This window comes from Theropithecus gelada, chromosome 6, assembly GCF_003255815.1.
Source record: "Theropithecus gelada isolate Dixy chromosome 6, Tgel_1.0, whole genome shotgun sequence".
Lineage (NCBI taxonomy): Eukaryota > Metazoa > Chordata > Mammalia > Primates > Cercopithecidae > Theropithecus > Theropithecus gelada.
In genome coordinates, this window is record NC_037673.1 from 1,007,235 (window position 1) to 1,023,276 (window position 16,042).

The 16,042-nt window shown below is 54.7% G+C and overlaps 1 protein-coding gene across 1 annotated transcript in view; it reads right to left on the reverse strand.

Moving 5' to 3' along the window:
- Positions 1-894: 894 nt before the first annotated feature.
- The window catches only part of SLC6A3 (solute carrier family 6 member 3), a 50,197-nt gene continuing 35,049 nt past the window's right edge, over positions 895-16,042 (reverse strand). Inside the window, exons 12-15 of the mRNA XM_025387629.1 lie at positions 14,147-14,247; positions 10,918-11,085; positions 8,929-9,000; positions 895-2,623 (exon numbers count right to left, since the gene is read on the reverse strand). Of these exons, the coding sequence (XP_025243414.1) occupies positions 2,600-2,623; positions 8,929-9,000; positions 10,918-11,085; positions 14,147-14,247 (365 nt within the window). The 3' untranslated portion in view covers positions 895-2,599. The remainder of the gene's footprint in view (positions 2,624-8,928; positions 9,001-10,917; positions 11,086-14,146; positions 14,248-16,042) is intronic.

The following is a 16,042-nucleotide window of genomic DNA, read 5'->3' on the forward strand; positions in this document are numbered from 1 at the left end:
AGGTCATGCTGAGGGCACTGGCATTTACTCCAAGCACCAGGATAACTCTGGGGTTTCCTTGGGATGTGGCCTGATCTGTTGGTATCTAGAAGAATCCTTTAGGCCACAGAGCAACGAAAGACACTTGGACTGAGGGCCAGGAGCCACTAAGATCTGGGACGGGGCTTGGAAGGGGCTCTTGGGGTGGGCAGCGGCAGTGGCCAGGCAGTATGGTTGGAGTCTGGACACGTGGGGAGCCCACAAGAATGTTGACAGGCAGGTGAGGGGCTGGGGGAGAGTGGTGCAGGATGGCACAGAGGTCCAGCCTGAGCAAGTGGGCACAACATAAAGCAGGTGCCATGACCTGCCACAGGGGACCCTGCAGGAATGCGGACCTGGGTGAGGGTCACCACTGCACCCAACACTGTATGGGAGCCCAGGGAAGGGGAAACAGGTCACACCCAGCACACCTGTGTGGGAGCCTGGGGAGGGGGGCAGATCACACCCAGCACACCTGTGTGGGAGCCTGGGGCGGGGGGGCAGGTCACAGCCAGCACACCTGCGTGGGAGCCTGGGGAGGGGGAAGGGTCACACCCAGCACGCCTGCGTGGGAGTCCAGGGAGCGGGGGCAAGTCACGCCCGGCACACCTGCGTGGGAGCGTAGTGGATGTGTTACCTCTAACATCTAGGCTTTAGGGGAGGCCAGAAGGAGAGATGGGCAAGAGGCATCAGGTGAGGAAGGGCTTGCTTGGGTGGGCTGGGGTGGGGCGGAAGCTGACCTCAGGGTGTGAGCAGGTGAGCTCGGCCCGTGTAAATGGATGGCGCCCAGAGGAAACGAGGCAAGGAGGCTGAGGCAGTTTTTCCATTGTGGACGTCTTTTATTGTGCTTAGGGACCCACACGATGCTGACTAGAGAGAGGTCGACAGACACGGACAACACCTGGGTCGCTACACGGAGCCCCTCCCCAGAAGGCGATGGGGAAGCCGTCCTCTGTGCTAAATGCAGCCGCCTGCCACTTCACAGGCTGACGGCTCCCACTGAGCATCACACTCCAGCCCCTGGAGCCCACGTCCACTTGCAGAGAACAGCCATGACTGGCCCTGCACGGACCCTGCCCTTGGGCAACACGCAGGCAGGCCCACCGACTCGAGGCACGAATTCAAACTATGGTATCCACCTTCCTGTCAGTGGCAGAGGGCAGCGTGCCGTGGAAAGCAGCTTTTGGCCAACATCCTTCACTCAGTATTGCTAATTATTCTTGTAAACAAAAACTGCAGTATCAGCAGGCAGGTTTGCAGATACTGCATTCTTGAATTTGTTTTGATTCACAGGTAAATATGATTTTAAAAAGCCATTCCCAAACATAGAAACTGTTGTTACTGATGTGACATGCACCTGAGAGAAATAAAATTCCAGTGGGGTCTCTTCCTGGAGGTCATGGCTCAAGGCCAGGCAGAGTGTGGTCTGCAGGCTGCCTGCATGGGGGCTCTGCATGCATCCTGGGGTAGTACACGCTCCTGTGGGGCCCTGCATGCATCCGGGGATAGGACACTCTTCTGTGGGGTCCTGCATGCGTCTGGGAATAGGACACACTCCTGTGGGGCCCTGCATGCATCCGGGGATAGGACACACAGCTGTGGGACCCTGCATGCATCCAGGGGTAGGACACGCTCCTGTGGGGGCCCTGCATGCATCCGGGGATAGGACACACAGCTGTGGGGCCCTGCATGCATCCGGGGGTAGGACACGCTCCTGTGGGGTCCTGCATGCGTCCGGGAATAGGACACGCTCCTGTGGGGTCCTGCATGCGTCCGGGAATAGGACACGCTCCTGTGGGGTCCTGCATGCGTCCAGGAATAGGACACGCTCCTGCCAGGGCTTTCCCTACACCAAAAGGACCCACAGGCTGCCCGAGTGGCAGTAGCCTGAGCTGGTTTCAAGGAGTTTTATTTCTCTCTGCTACAAGAACATAAACAGAATTTCCTGGTGAGACGTACCAGGACCCCTGTCCTCCAATGCCTCTGAACAGACTGCGATGTATCAACTGAACGCTCAGTTTCCAGCCTCTGCTGGGAGCCACGCGTCAGGAAAGGACTTGGCGTGAATCCGTGGTTTCCTCCATTTCACCTTCTGCACAGCTAAACCAAGCGGAACACTTGGCTTTTTAATATGGGCAAAGTAAATGGTCCAGGAAGCTACTGTGAGCACAGGGATTCTCGGATTCTCAGCACAGGTGCGTCTACAAGGATCGTGATCCCCGCCTGAGAACACAGTGCCCCTGGGGCAGCCTCGGAGCCGGGAGCCGGGAGCAGGGAGGGAGGGAGCCAGCCTCACACAGACAGCATGAAGTTAGACATTTTTCTGCCCTGCAGGGACGGGAATGGGGTGGACCTCACTGCACGGATCTACGTCTTTATTACAGCAACACAAGACACGGCGAGGCGCTCCCGGCACGGAAAGGTGTGAACAGTCAGAAGCGTCTTCTGCTTGGTTGTGTGTTTTCAGTAGAGGTTGAAGAGTAGAAGTTGCCCTCCTTTCTCTTGAAACTCAGATTTCCTTGGTTTGTTCGTGTCTCTCCCACTGCGGGATGACTTCCCGGGGTCTTCGTCTCTGCTCCCTCTACACCTTGAGCCAGTGGCGGAGCTGGAAAGAAAACAGGTTTATTCCGAAATGGAGAGTGTGGCTGCTGGGAGAAGGGCAGCCCTGGGGCGATGCCCCGTCTTGTGGCTAAGAGCAGCTGAAGGCAGTGAGCAGCCTGCAGCCTCCCCGCCACGTGCCCTGGGAGATGGGGAGGCTCGTCGGGGGCCTGGACCAACACGCCCCTGACAGGTGCCAGGGACCCGATGCCTCACTCAAACTTCTATAAATCAATTATTACTTGATTTTTTAAAAAGCTGTGAGACCGTGGTTGCCGTGGTGGCCATGGTGGCCTCTGGGGCATATTGATCAGCTACTGAGCCTGAGAGATGCCAGGCACCCTCAATCCGAGGCTGGTTCCAGATTGTACCCCAGTGACTTGGGTGTGAGAGGTGTGACCTCTCTCCCAGGTCGCCCCACCTTCCTGGGGGCCTCAGATGCTCCATCCAAGTGGCACGCTACCTCTGCAGCTCCGTCTTGCTCTCTGCGACCCAGGCGGGCGCAGGAGCAGGGTGTCCTGACTGCTGAGGGACTGATGACATAGACAAGAGCAGTTATTTAGACCGCCAGCAAATGTCACTGCCTGCTATTATGCAGCCGTTAGTTCAGCCTATTTGTGAGCACAAGCCCCTCGATAGCACTCAATGGCAAGAAGTGTGCTTCATAAACATTTCCAAACAGGGGCACGCAGGGCTGCTTCTGACAAAACTGTGCCAGCCATGGAAAGCCACTGAAGCTACCACTGGCCACATCACAGGTTCCTCCGGCCCCTCCACCGAAAGCCTGCAGGGACCTCCTCAGCCTGGGTGGGATCACACTGCAGGCCAGGGGTCTACCGGGGGCCTGGAGCAGCCACAGTTGACGCCAGCACAGGCAGCATCCAGGTGCAGCTCGGGGCTCAGTGAAGGAAGCTGGGGCAGGGAGCCCGGCCGGGACCCACAGCCAGGGGTGGCCCAGCGGCTGGAGCCCTAGAGCAGAGGTTCTGGGTGGCAGCCCCACTTCAGGCCAGCGATGAAGGAGCCATGCTTGGGACTCCGGCTGTGAGCCCCGTAGCCCCGGGGTGAAGCAGTTCTCTGTCCTGCCCTCTGACAGCAGCCGAAGGTCCCCCTCTGGAGGGAGGTGTGCTTGGGGGCTCCCAGATTCCCACAGAGTAAGACCAAGCCATAAATGTAAAATAAAGACTAGAAACAGAAGACAGCAGCCCACTCTACGTGAGTCCCCAGAAACCAGACCTCAGTTTGATCCCAAAGGACCGGAGCTGTTGCAACAGATTACAGGACGGCCACACAGGGGACCCTTGAAAAAGTGACACATGCACATCACAGTGATGAGAATTTCACAAGAAACAGCAGAGCACACGCGGCTTCCAGAGATAAAGTAGGAAAGAGAATGGCCGGGATGCTGAACCGGGCAGGGCAGTGGGAAGCGGAGCATCCATAGCTGAGCTACGGTTTGTTTACGTGACGGACGGTCAGGGACCAGTCACAGCAGGCGAAGCGTAGCTATGGACACAGACATTTCTGACCTAGACAGAATAACAGGGACCGAACAACCCCCAAATAAACAAAACACATACACCAATGGCCTTCCAGACTGTTGGCACCAGACCATAAGGGTCAGTGGTCCCTGAGGGGAGACAACAAGGAGCGCCCCCTGCCACCCCGCTCGCTGCCTCGAGGGAGTTTCCAGATTGCAGCACAGCGAGGGTGCAGCATGGTGCACTCCCTGGGTTGAGAGGCTGGAAAGGAGAGCGAGGGAAATGGAGGTGGCTGCAGTTTGCAGGCCAGAGCACCAGAGAGGAGGTGGCCACACAGAGAGAAGACCCGGGACGATGGCCCAGGACCCCCACTGAGGGTTCAGTCACGCACACCCGCTGTGTATGAGGAGGCTGGGGAGAGAACCACGGACAGGACCAGAGGGAACCACCTCTGATGCCCACACAGGGCTGGGCACAGTGCCTGCTCCTCCAGCCAGGAACAATCACGATTCTCGGGGATTTGCATGGAATGTGCACAGGGTCTTGCTTCAGTAGGGGTTGGTTAGGGCTACACCAAATGTTGAAGCCAAATAATACACTTTTTAGGAACCTAGGAATATCTAGAGATGTAACAAATGAAATTGTAAGAATGGCAAGGGAAAGATCAAGCTAGACTCAGAGACAGATGGGTGCAGGGCAGGCAGTTTCCACAGTGTCTACTTTTCCTGCTGTGGGCTCACAAGGGTCTGTTTGTTACGTAGACAAATTAATAATTTTAAAATGGCCACATGTGGATTAATGATAAGAGTGTGCTACTCAACTGTGCACCTAAGATTCGAATGAAAACAAAATCTAAGTGAGGTAAGAGACCTGGAGGACCCGGGGCAAAGTGGATACACCAGAGCCTCATAACGGAAAACACAGAAAGGCAGATGGCAATCTTTCAACGTGTGGCTGCAAAATTCACGGAATGACAAGATTTGTGAATCCGCAGATGTGGCTACACAACATATCCAGAGAGGATAAATAAAAAGAAACCCAGGTCCCGACACTCCACAGTGAACCCGCAACACGGAAATTACAGGAACCTTGGCCGTGTGCAGGGGTGAGGACAGAGCCCACCACAGAGCAGGCTCACAGGTCCACACATCTCAGCACAGCCGTGGAACACTGCTGCTTCCAAAACGCAGGGAGAGTCACCGTCAGCCTGGACCCCTGAGCCCACAACAGTGCTCTCGTGAATGAGAACAGCATAAAGATGTTCCCAGACACCAATAGCGAGGGAGGTTAGCAAGAGACCTCCTCAAAGGAATGTCTGAAGGATGCTTTTTGAAAAGCAAGAAAATGGTCCTAGAAGGAAAGAAGTCTATAACAAAAGTATGGAAACCAATAAATACCAAGCATGCACATTAGTCCAAGGAACAGGATGAGTCCATACAAAATAATAACAGCAACGAGAACAGTAACAGTGTCTCATAACAGTGGGTTAAAAAGACAGAAATAGATCTCAGCAACCATGGCATATTCATCAGTAGGAGGAAGATTTAAGTCCTCGTAATGGGATGGGGTTAAAATACGGTTTAACTGTAGAGTTTAAGTGAAATATGTATGGTACAACCTCAAGAGTAGCTATTAAAAGAATAGAATAAGGCCAGGCACAGTGGCTCACAGCTATAAACCCAGCATTCTGGGAGGCAGAGGTGGGCAGATCACTTGAGGTCAGGAGTTCGAGACCAGTCTGGCCAACACGATCAAACCCTGTCTCTACTAAAAACACAAAATTATCCAGGTGTGGTGGTGGGCGCCTGTAATCCCAGCCATTGAGAGGCCGAGGCAGGAAAATTGCTTGAACCCGGGAGGTGGAGGTTGCAGTGAGCAGAGATCACACCACTGCACTCCAGCCTGGGTGATGGAACAAGACTCCATCTCAAAAAAAAAAAAAAAAAAAAAAAAGAATAAAGTATATAAGTTCTAAGCCAAGTAGAGAGAAATAAACAGAATAACAAAAATGAGTGAACCAAGAAAGAAAAATCAATCTATAAAAAGGCAATAAGGGAGAAAAATAAACACTAAAAATGGGACAAATAGACTAGAAAGATAGTAGAATCAAGTTCAAATATATAAATAATCATAACAAATGTAAATGGATTAACCTGCCCAATTGTCAGAGTAAAAAATTCTAGGTGTATGCTGGGTTTGCAAAAGACACTTAAATCTTAAGATCGCTGCAAAGGTGAAAGTTAACAGATTGCAAAAGATATTTCAGGCAAACTCAAAAGACACCTGGTGCAACTGTATTCATCCCAGACAATCAGACTTTAAGACCAAAAGCATCATTAGGGGGCGAAGATGCGTTCACGTCAGCAGGAAGAGATGGTCATTCCAGACACGGATCAACCTCAGAAAACAGCCTCAGACTACAGAGAGCAAAACCAGATAGAACTGAGGGGAACAGCAGACAAATGTACTATCGAGGAAGAATATGCCACAGGCATCTCTCAATTACTCACGGTCAAGCACCCCTAAAATTGAGAAAGTGTAGACAACGTGGGTAACACGATATACAAGCCTACTCAAATGGACAGAAGCAGAACTGTGTATTGACAATTAGAGAATAGCACATTCATCTAAAAGATGTGCAATGTTTATCAAAGTTGATCAGGTGCAAGGCCCTAAAGAAGTCTCAATACATTTTATTTATTTGTTTATTTGTTTGTTTATTTTGAGATAGAGTCTCGCTCTGTCGCCCAGGCTGGAGTACAGTGGTGCGATCTCAGCTCACTGCAAGCTCCACCTCCCGGGTTCCCGCCATTCTCCTGCCTCAGCCTCCTGAGTAGCTGGGACTACAGGCGCCTGCCACCATGCCCGGCTAGTTTTTTTTTTTTTTTTTTTTTGTATTTTTAGTAGAGATGGGGTTTCAGGGTGTCAGCCAGAATGTTCTGTGATCCACTCGCCTAAGCCTTCCAAAGTGCTGGGATTACAGGCGTAAACCACCATGCCCGACCAATACATCTTAAATAATAGGTATCATGTGTGTTTGAGAACAATGAAATTAATTTGGAAATTAAAAACAAAAAGATGAGTAAAACATCCCCATACATTTGGCAATTTAAAAACAGACTTTTAAGCAAGTTATGAGTTGACAAAGTCACAATGGAAATTAAAATATACTTAGAACTAAAATATAAAGAAAAATGCTATGTAAAAAAATGTGGAATGCAGCACATGGAGTATTTTGAGGGAAATTCATAGCCTTGAGTGCTTACATTAGAAAAAGAACAAAGGATGAAAATTAATAATCTAAAGTCCAAATTAAAAAGTTAGCAAAACTACAACAGAGTAGATCCAAGAAAAGCAGAGGAAGAAATGACAAAAACAGTAGCTGAGATTAATGCAACAGGACGCACAGCGAGAATCCCACATGAAGTCAAATTTGGATATCTGAGAAGACTAGCAAGATCCTATACAAAGTGTAAGACCCCCAGGTATAGGACTCTCAGAGGAGAGAGGCTCTGGTGGAGCTGGACCGGAGGCCAGTGGAGAAGAGCTGGCATCCCCTGGACGGATGGGGTGGGATGCCTGGACACTCCTCCTGTGTTTGGAGCAGGCAAGTCACTGAGAGGACAGAGGAAAGGGTGCCAAGGGAGGGAGGCAGAGCCCACACCAGAACCTGACTTGCTGGGAGGAGGAACAAGCTGGGCAGATGTGTGCCTAGAGGCGGCTTCTCCCCACTGCCTTCTGGCCTGTTCCCTGCTCAGCGTCTTGTTCTGCCTGACATCACCCCCCACCTCCCAGGCACACAGTGCCCCCTCCCTCTGCCTGCATCCTTGCTCTTGCCCCATGCTGGGCTCCTCAGGCAGGTCCATGCTGGGCTCCTCAGGCGTGAGCTCATGAGACCCCTGCTGGGAGAACTGTTTACAAGGACGAGGTGCAGAGAGGTGGCCAGAGGGAAGAGGCAGGTCCGAGGTGGGGCCGTGGTGCCCTCCACACTACGACCTTCTCTCCCCTTTGCTGTGCATTGGACTCTGCTGTCAGCATCAGGCTGACTTTAGTGTCTGGAATCAGGTCGGAGCTGAGGCCGCTCTGGGGTGGAGGAGGACACTGCCACAGGCCCAGGGCACAGCCCAGGCTCCTCTCCTGCTGGCCAGCTCTGTGATCTTGGGCACATTCCAGGGCCTCTCTGGGTCTCAGGGACCCTTGTGTAGAGAGAGTGGTGGGCTACCTCTTAGGGTTGTGGGAGTAAAAACACATCAAGTGTTTACTCTGTGTCTCAGGAATGCACCTGCTCCACTGCGTGCCATGAATGTGTGCGCACACACCTGGATGGCTCCCAGGGTGCAGGAAACACCTGGCGTGACCATCCTCTCACTTGAAGCCCGCCCTAGGCTCCCAGGCCTCTCCCAGCCCCTCCAGGGCTCCCTGTGGCTCCCCATGGCCAGGCCCAAGCCTCCCCTCCACTGTCCCTCGTGCCCCCATGAGGCGGGCAGGTCCCTTGCTGGTCCTTAAGCTGGCTCAGCCGGCCCCACAGGGCACTGCTCCCATGGTCTGGGACATGCCCAGGTCTTTGCAAGGGCCATGCTTTCCTCAGGGGTACGTGCAGACGCACCTCCCGGGGCCCCCGCGTCATGCGCCCCCGTCCCAGGTGCACGTCTCCATTGTCACCTGCCACCGCTGGCAGCCTGTCCTCATAGAGTGCATGCTGGCTGAGTAAATGAATACCATCTACACCAGCCTCGTCTACACCAGCCTCGGAGCCCTCTGGGGGCTAAGTACACCGAGCTTGGGATCATTCTGAATTCCCCTGAGAGAGGCCCAGCGGGGACCGCGACCTCACCGTGAACTGGCGCACCTCCCCTCTGTCCACCAGCTCGCGGTCCTTCTCGGGCGCGATGGCGTAGGCCAGTTTCTGAAAGAGAAGGAGAGTGCGGGGGCCAGTGCAGACCAGCACCCACCGCCAGCACCCACCACTGACTCACACTGCCAGGACCCTCACCTGCCAGCACCCTCACCACCAGCCCTCCTCACCTGCCAATGCCCACCCGCCAGCGTCCACACCACCAGCGCCCACCACTGACTTAACACTGCCAGTGCCCACACCGACCGGACAGCGGTCAGGCCCGAAGCGGACATCCTGACAGTCCCCTTAAAGTCTAGTGCAGAGCAGGACATCAGCATTTGAGCCCTCGCTTGAAATAAAACATGGTCCTGGAGATGGCCCTTGTCTCTAAGTCATCACATGTGCTGGGCTCTGAGTAAGAAAGTGCTCACACCCAGGTGGGCTGCGTCGGGGCCACCTGCAGCTGACATGTTCCAGGAGCACTTGCTTTTTGTCACCTGCAGCTCCTGGGGAGTGAATGCGGAACCTGCCTTTCTTTCACTGCCTGCCGCAGCAGCTCCTGGGGCCTGGATGGCACCAAGTCCTCCCAGAGCAGGCAGCATCTTCAGGAGCTCACACTCGGAGACCTGGATGTCTGTGTCTGGATCTCTGAGGCCAGGTGAACCTCTCCCAGGGACCCCTGTGTGTGGCTCCACCCTATGTCATCACCACAATTCCACTTGCACCTGGCTCAACTGCTGAGGTTTTACTTGGCTTATGTTCAGAGTTTGGCTGTGCGAGGGGTAAGGGCACTGGCTATTCAGGCCCACCGGGTTGCAGGCGTCCTCCAGCTCTGTGGTGACCTGGGCCCCGCCTCCCGAGTCCATCCAGCCTCCCAGAGGAGCTCTCTCCCTGCAGGGACTGCCCCTGGCTGCCCGCTCTTCCCCTGCGCTGGGTCCTGGCAGGTCAGCGCCTGGGGGTCTGAGAGGGACCGTCCACAGCAGGGTGTCATCAGCTTTCCTAGGGCCATGGCAGCCCCAGAGCCCCTCCCACTCCACAGAAGCCCCCAGCCACACACTGTGCTTTGCCTGCACTGGGCCCTGGCCTGGCCGGGCTGCTGGAGAGACGGGTTCAGTGCCAGCCTGGGAGCACCTGCGCATGTCTGAGCCCAGGGGACACCGTGTGGCCCTAAGGTGGATTCTTGAACACAGCAGGTGCCACTCCAGGGTTTTGGGGCTCAGGGCCAAGCCAGTTCTTTCCGAGAAAGGCTGGGATTTAAGGAAGCAGCTTTGGGGAGCTCCCAGTGGTGGGCTCTCAGGTGAGGGCAACCCTCTTCCAAACAAGGCATGTCTTTGTGTCTTCCGGGAACCACAGAGCAGGGTGTTAAAGGAGGACCGCGTGACTCGTCCACCTGCCTTTCCTCCACACAAAGGTGGCAAAACCAAGCGAGGAAAGGAGATGCGTGTCAGGGACTCCACAGAGCTTCCTCCACTGCCTGGGGCTCCAGCTGCCCCTGTTCAGCCAAAGTGGGGCTCGGTCCTGGGGGGAACTAGGTCACCCCTGATTCTACTGCCCTCAGATGGCTGCTGTGTCCGCCCCACCACACACCATAGTGTGTAGGCATGCATGCACTCAGTACACACAAACACTCGGACACACATGTGAGCACAGACCCAGGCGCACACACACGTGCACATGGAGACAGCACATACAGACACGGAGATACAGTGGACATACATACAGGTACATGCACACATAGACACATACACACATAGACACATACACGTGGACATACATAAAGACACACACATGAATACACATACATATACACACCCATGGACACAGGCGTGCAGGTGGACACACACACACACTGTTGTGGTGGCCACCTCCAGTCTCCTCCTCTTGGTCACAGATGACCCAGGCAGGTGAGGACTGGGGCCACGGACAGCCACGGAGCCTTTCTGGTGGCCTCGCACTCAGGTGAAGGTGCCGCGTCCAAATACCCACCTCTCGAAAGGACCCAGGCAGGCTGCAGAACTTGTAGGCCGCATAGATGGGCACCATGGCCATGGAGGACGTGGCGATGACCCAGCCCAGCGCGTTGGCCCAGTCGGGGAAGATGTAGGCTCCGTAGTGGGGGGGCCTGAAGGTCACGATGCTGACCACGACCACGAACTGAAACCAGCAGACACAGGTCAGGCAGCTCTCAGCCGGCGGTGCCAGGACAAAGCAGGGATGGGGCAGGTACTTCATGGCAGAGGGTCTCTCAGCCCCTACAGCTGTGCACATGCAGAACCCGGCCAGGCCTGCAGACATGGCAGCAGGGCATCCCAGGCAATCTATGTCCTCCTGAGGCATGATCTAGCCTGTCCTGTCCTATCCTGTTCCCTCCCCTCCCCTCTCCTCCCCTCCCATCCTATCGTGTTCTATCCCATCCCATCCTGTTCTATTACACCAGATCCTGTCCTACCCCGTCCCATCCCATCCCATTCCTTCCTGCCCTATCCCACCTTGTTCTATTCCTTGCTTGAAATCACAACAAACACAAAACTGGCCACCAGCCCATCCACTGAATCTATGATCCATGGCCTGAAGACACAACTGTGACCCATGCAGGACCACCCTAGGGCCATCCGGGCTCCGTATCTCTACTCTTTCTAGAAGCAAATCTGATGAAGTCACAGACCTGTCTCAGAACCACCACCACAAAGGTAACACAGAGGGTGGGATGGATGCCACTTGGAGGGGCAGCTTCCCCCTCTCCGGAGGCTTCTCCTGAGGCAGCTCATGCATTTGTTCCTCCACTCCACAAACATGCACCGCCATCTAAAAAGATCCTCCACATGCACCTCACACCTGAATGTGTTCTGTGCACTCACATGTGTACTGCGTGCCTACATGTGTGTTCTGTGTACCTGAGTCCTTCCCAAGGAGACAAGGGAAGTTCTGATAGATACGGTTTATGATGTAGCTCAAAATGCATTTTTTTCCAAATTGTCCATTTTTCCTCAATTTCAGAAAAGTTAAAACATCCAAGCCTTGCACACGAAAAGCATGTTGGATGCATGTCTCATGCCAGTCTCAGCATCTTCTTCACACGCTGCTTCGAGCCACCTGCAGGTTTGGAGCTGGGTAGTGAAGGACTGGGATGGGGGTTAGGGTTGTGTCTGTCACGTGACCAAGGCCAGGGTGCGCAGCAATTTGGCGAGCAAAGCCAGCGTCCTGGGGCATCTGGGATTGGGGGCCGGCCTCCGCTGCACAGAGAGCCCTGAGCATGCTTTAAAGAGCCACGCGTGCATCCCTGGACATGTCGGTCTTGCATATCTCACATGTAGGTATGGCTGTAACGTGCTTTCTTGTACTGTTCAACTTCTTGCTAGATACTGCTTTTCTTAGAAAGAACTATGCCTCCCCAGGCCACAGTCTGCCCATGTGAGTTGCCTTTGCTCCGGCATAATTTCCCTTTAGCAGTGCTGTGGCGTCATCTGCCACAGAGTCATCTGAACAAGTCTGGAGCGTGTACACCCCTTACAACCAGAGGCCAGCACACGCCAGAGGGCAGGGGACGACGCCACAGCCTGAAGAAATAGATGATAATACAGACATTGTGTTTCTGCTAAAATCAAAACTTCATAGGACTTGCACTGTAATACTAAATATAAAATGACATAGAGCTATGAAATGGTCATGTTTCTCTCAAGTTGGCAAAATGAAGTCCTGTTTCGTATAGTTTGTAGGTTTATCTAAAACTGTACAACATGTATTTCTGTATGAAGTTCGAAGATTTAGTCTAAGATCAGTAGAACATTTTATCTCCTAAGATCGAGGTCAGCCCTCTGGGCGTTAAGAGGAGACACCCCCTCAAGGGGAGCCGACGTCCTCATGCAGAACGGCTGTTTCAACTAAAGGCGGGGGAGAGCGGGAGGTGGGCGGGAGTCTGACTCTCTGGGAGGGCTTCCTCACTTTCCGCTGTGAACAGCCGTGTAGTCTGTGTCCTGTTAAAAGGCTGCCCCGTGCATCCAGGAGCCTTCAATGGGAGCCTCACAAGCACAGTTAACTGGGCTTGGAACACTTACGTGCAGTCATGCCACGCGGCCTGGAGCTCAGATACGGTGGAATTTCTACAAGATGCCGGGCGGCTTCTGTCACACTATGTCGAGCTTTTCCAGGATAGGGCCTGTCTCTCATCTCTTTCCTGTACCCTGGAACCTCTCTGCTTGCAACTACGGGGCTGTCCCACCTGCTGTGTGCAGGTGACGAGGGATCTCCACGCACGCAGGCCCTGCTGACCCCGGGACCAGCCTTGGTCCATGAGCGGGTGCGGCCTGAGTCCCCTGCCCTGTTTCAGGCCCCACCTCGTGCCTGCTGGACTCGGGAGGTGCTTCTCTCTGTGAACAGCTCACGGATGCTCTGCTTAGACCTGGGCAGTTCTTAGGTCTCCTGCCCAGACCAGGCGGCACAGCTTTGCTTTGTGAGCCTCTGGGCCTCTGTGGTTCAGCCGGGGAAGCACTGCAGGCAATCCCTAACGGATGGCCGTGGCCACGTGCCAACAAAACTCTATTTACAAACTCCCACGGCCTTGCCCGGTGGGCCCTGACTCAGCGGCCCGGCCCAGATGATAGAAGTAAGTGCCTACTGGACGCAGTGATGCTGCTGAGTCAGAGGGAGGCAACGGGACAGGGCCGAGGCCCCTGCTGAGCCAGAGGGAGGCCTGCGTGAGCAACGGGACAGGGCCAAGGTCCCTTTTACTCTCAGGGTCTCTAGCACTCGGCATCCTCTGTCCCCGCCACCCCGGAAGCTCTAACTTCAACCTTGATCCTCACGGGTAGACGTGAGTGGATGGCCAGACTCACCTCCAGCTTCCCCTCCCAACACAGCGGTACAGCCCAAGTGCAGGCCTCACACGGGCTGTGGCAGGGGTCCAAGACCACCTGGGGCCACACCTGAGGTTTTCTTGGTGGGTCTAGAGGGTAGGGCGGAAGGCACCTTCAGGAGACTAGAGATGAGTTCGGGGACCAGCCTGCCCTTTCGGGCCGAGTCCTGAGGCCCCTGACTCCAGCCACGGTGAGCTCAGTCTCAAAGCAGCCTTTAGGGGCCCACCCCAGGTCCTGCCCGCAGCCTCCTGTGCACACAGTTTGCTCAAGCAACAACCCACATGCGGGCGCTGGACCTCGGGGCAGGTGCCAGAGTGGGGACAGTGGGCAGGGGGAGGGGCAGGCGACCGGAGGTCCCTTACCAGGAGGAAGCAGGGGCTGACCAGCTTCCAGCACAGCCGCCAGTACAGGCTGGGCCGCTGCCCGGTCATCTGCTGGATGTCATCGCTGAACTGCCCGACACCTGAGGGGAGAAGAGGCAGCATCAGCACCCATCAGGGCAGTGCATTCCCCTGATGCTAGACACACGTGGGGGTCCTTGCTGACCCCCAAGGGTCCCACCTACCGGCCCCAGGCTCCGGCTGCACCCAGCCTCCTGTGGAAGGGGCCGGGCCACACCCCAGCCCACTGGGTGCCTCGCCGACGGGTGGGAGCCCACATGTCCGCTCCACCCTGGAGACCCACCAGGAAGAGCCGCACCCCAGCAGGAGCTCCCCGCACCCCAGCAACAGCCCCTCAGGTCCTCCTCCTCATCCCACGGCTCTCCCTGCCTCCCTCTGCCACCGGTACTCCTTGTTCACTTAAAAAGATTGTTGTAAAATACATATAACATAAAACTTCCCATTTTAGCCATTTTTATGTGTAGAGTTCATAATGTATTAATACACTCACGTACTGTGTAACCATCACCACCACCATCTTCAGAACTCCATCTTCCAAAACGAAATTCTGCCCCCATGAAACGCCAACTCCTCCCGACCCCCAACCCCAGCCAGGCCCCGGCACCATCTGCTTTTTGTCTGAATGAATGTGACTCCTGTGGGCACCTCCCGTCAGTGGAGTCACGCAGCACGGGGCCTCTGCGACTGGCTTACTCCCTGGAGAGTGTCCCTGAGGCCACCCAAGCTGCAGCCACCTCAGCATTCCCTTTCGTTTTAGGGCCGAACCATATTCCGTCGTGTAAGTATACTGTTACTGTGTCTTCAGAAAAGCTATTTCGAGAAACATAATAAACATTTTTTTCTCCCCAAAAGCAAGCACCAGCAGTCTGCTTTAGAAAGGCCTATTTTTCTTTCACTGGTATCATCTAACTTCTAGGAACTGACCATAAGACCTTAAGAGTGAGCTCTCCCCCCACATCTGGCCTGGTCTGTGACTCGTGTGCCCGCGGCTGATCTGCTGAGATCTGGGGCAAGTCTGGCAGTTGTCCCGTGTCCCCTCAGAAAGAAGCCTCCACACGGAATCCCCTCTGCACACCCCACCCCGGCATCCGAGCCCTGGACATGAGAGATGGACGTGGGAGGCAGCGGGGATGCAGAGAGGTGAGGCCAGAAGAAGCCAAGGGGGGCGTCCCCAAGGCCCCTCAGCCCCCAGACCCTTCCTCCCGGGCCCCTGCCGGAGCAGGAGTCATCAGCTCCAAGACCTACAGGACCGCGGCGCACTGGAAGCCCGGCGTATTCCGCAGCTTACTAGAGCACAGATTTTGTTTGATTTAGATGAGAGGGGTGTGGATTTCTCTTTGGAAAAATAACACAGATCTCAGTCTTCGGAGGCTCAGTTCACCAGGGCCAGCTTCTCCCCATCTCCTGTGGTTCCAGAGGCCATGGCGCTGGTGAATTCGAGGCACTTTCTCCCTTCCTCTGTGAAGGTCTATGTTTTGTTCAGGGAACATGACAATGAAAGCGATAGACAAAGTATTGATTCCAGGCACCTGTGAAAGTACGACGACGTTGATATTTCCCTTTTCTGTAGAGCAACACTGAAAACCAGCACTGAAAACAACATTCTCAGAATAGGAGCTATTTCTCTGATTTGTCTGAAAGCCAGGGCGTTTATCTGGCTATAAATTCCATGGCTCTGAGGCATGACCCCCTTGTTTGCAGGGGAGCTGGGCGTCCTCCAAAACTGGGGCTCACGCAGCACCACAGACGTTCAGTCGGATCCCCACATTTTTTTTTTATTTTTTGAAACGGAGCCTCACTCTGTTGCCCAGGCTGGAGTGCAGTGGCACAGTCTTGGGTCACTGTAACCTCCGCCTT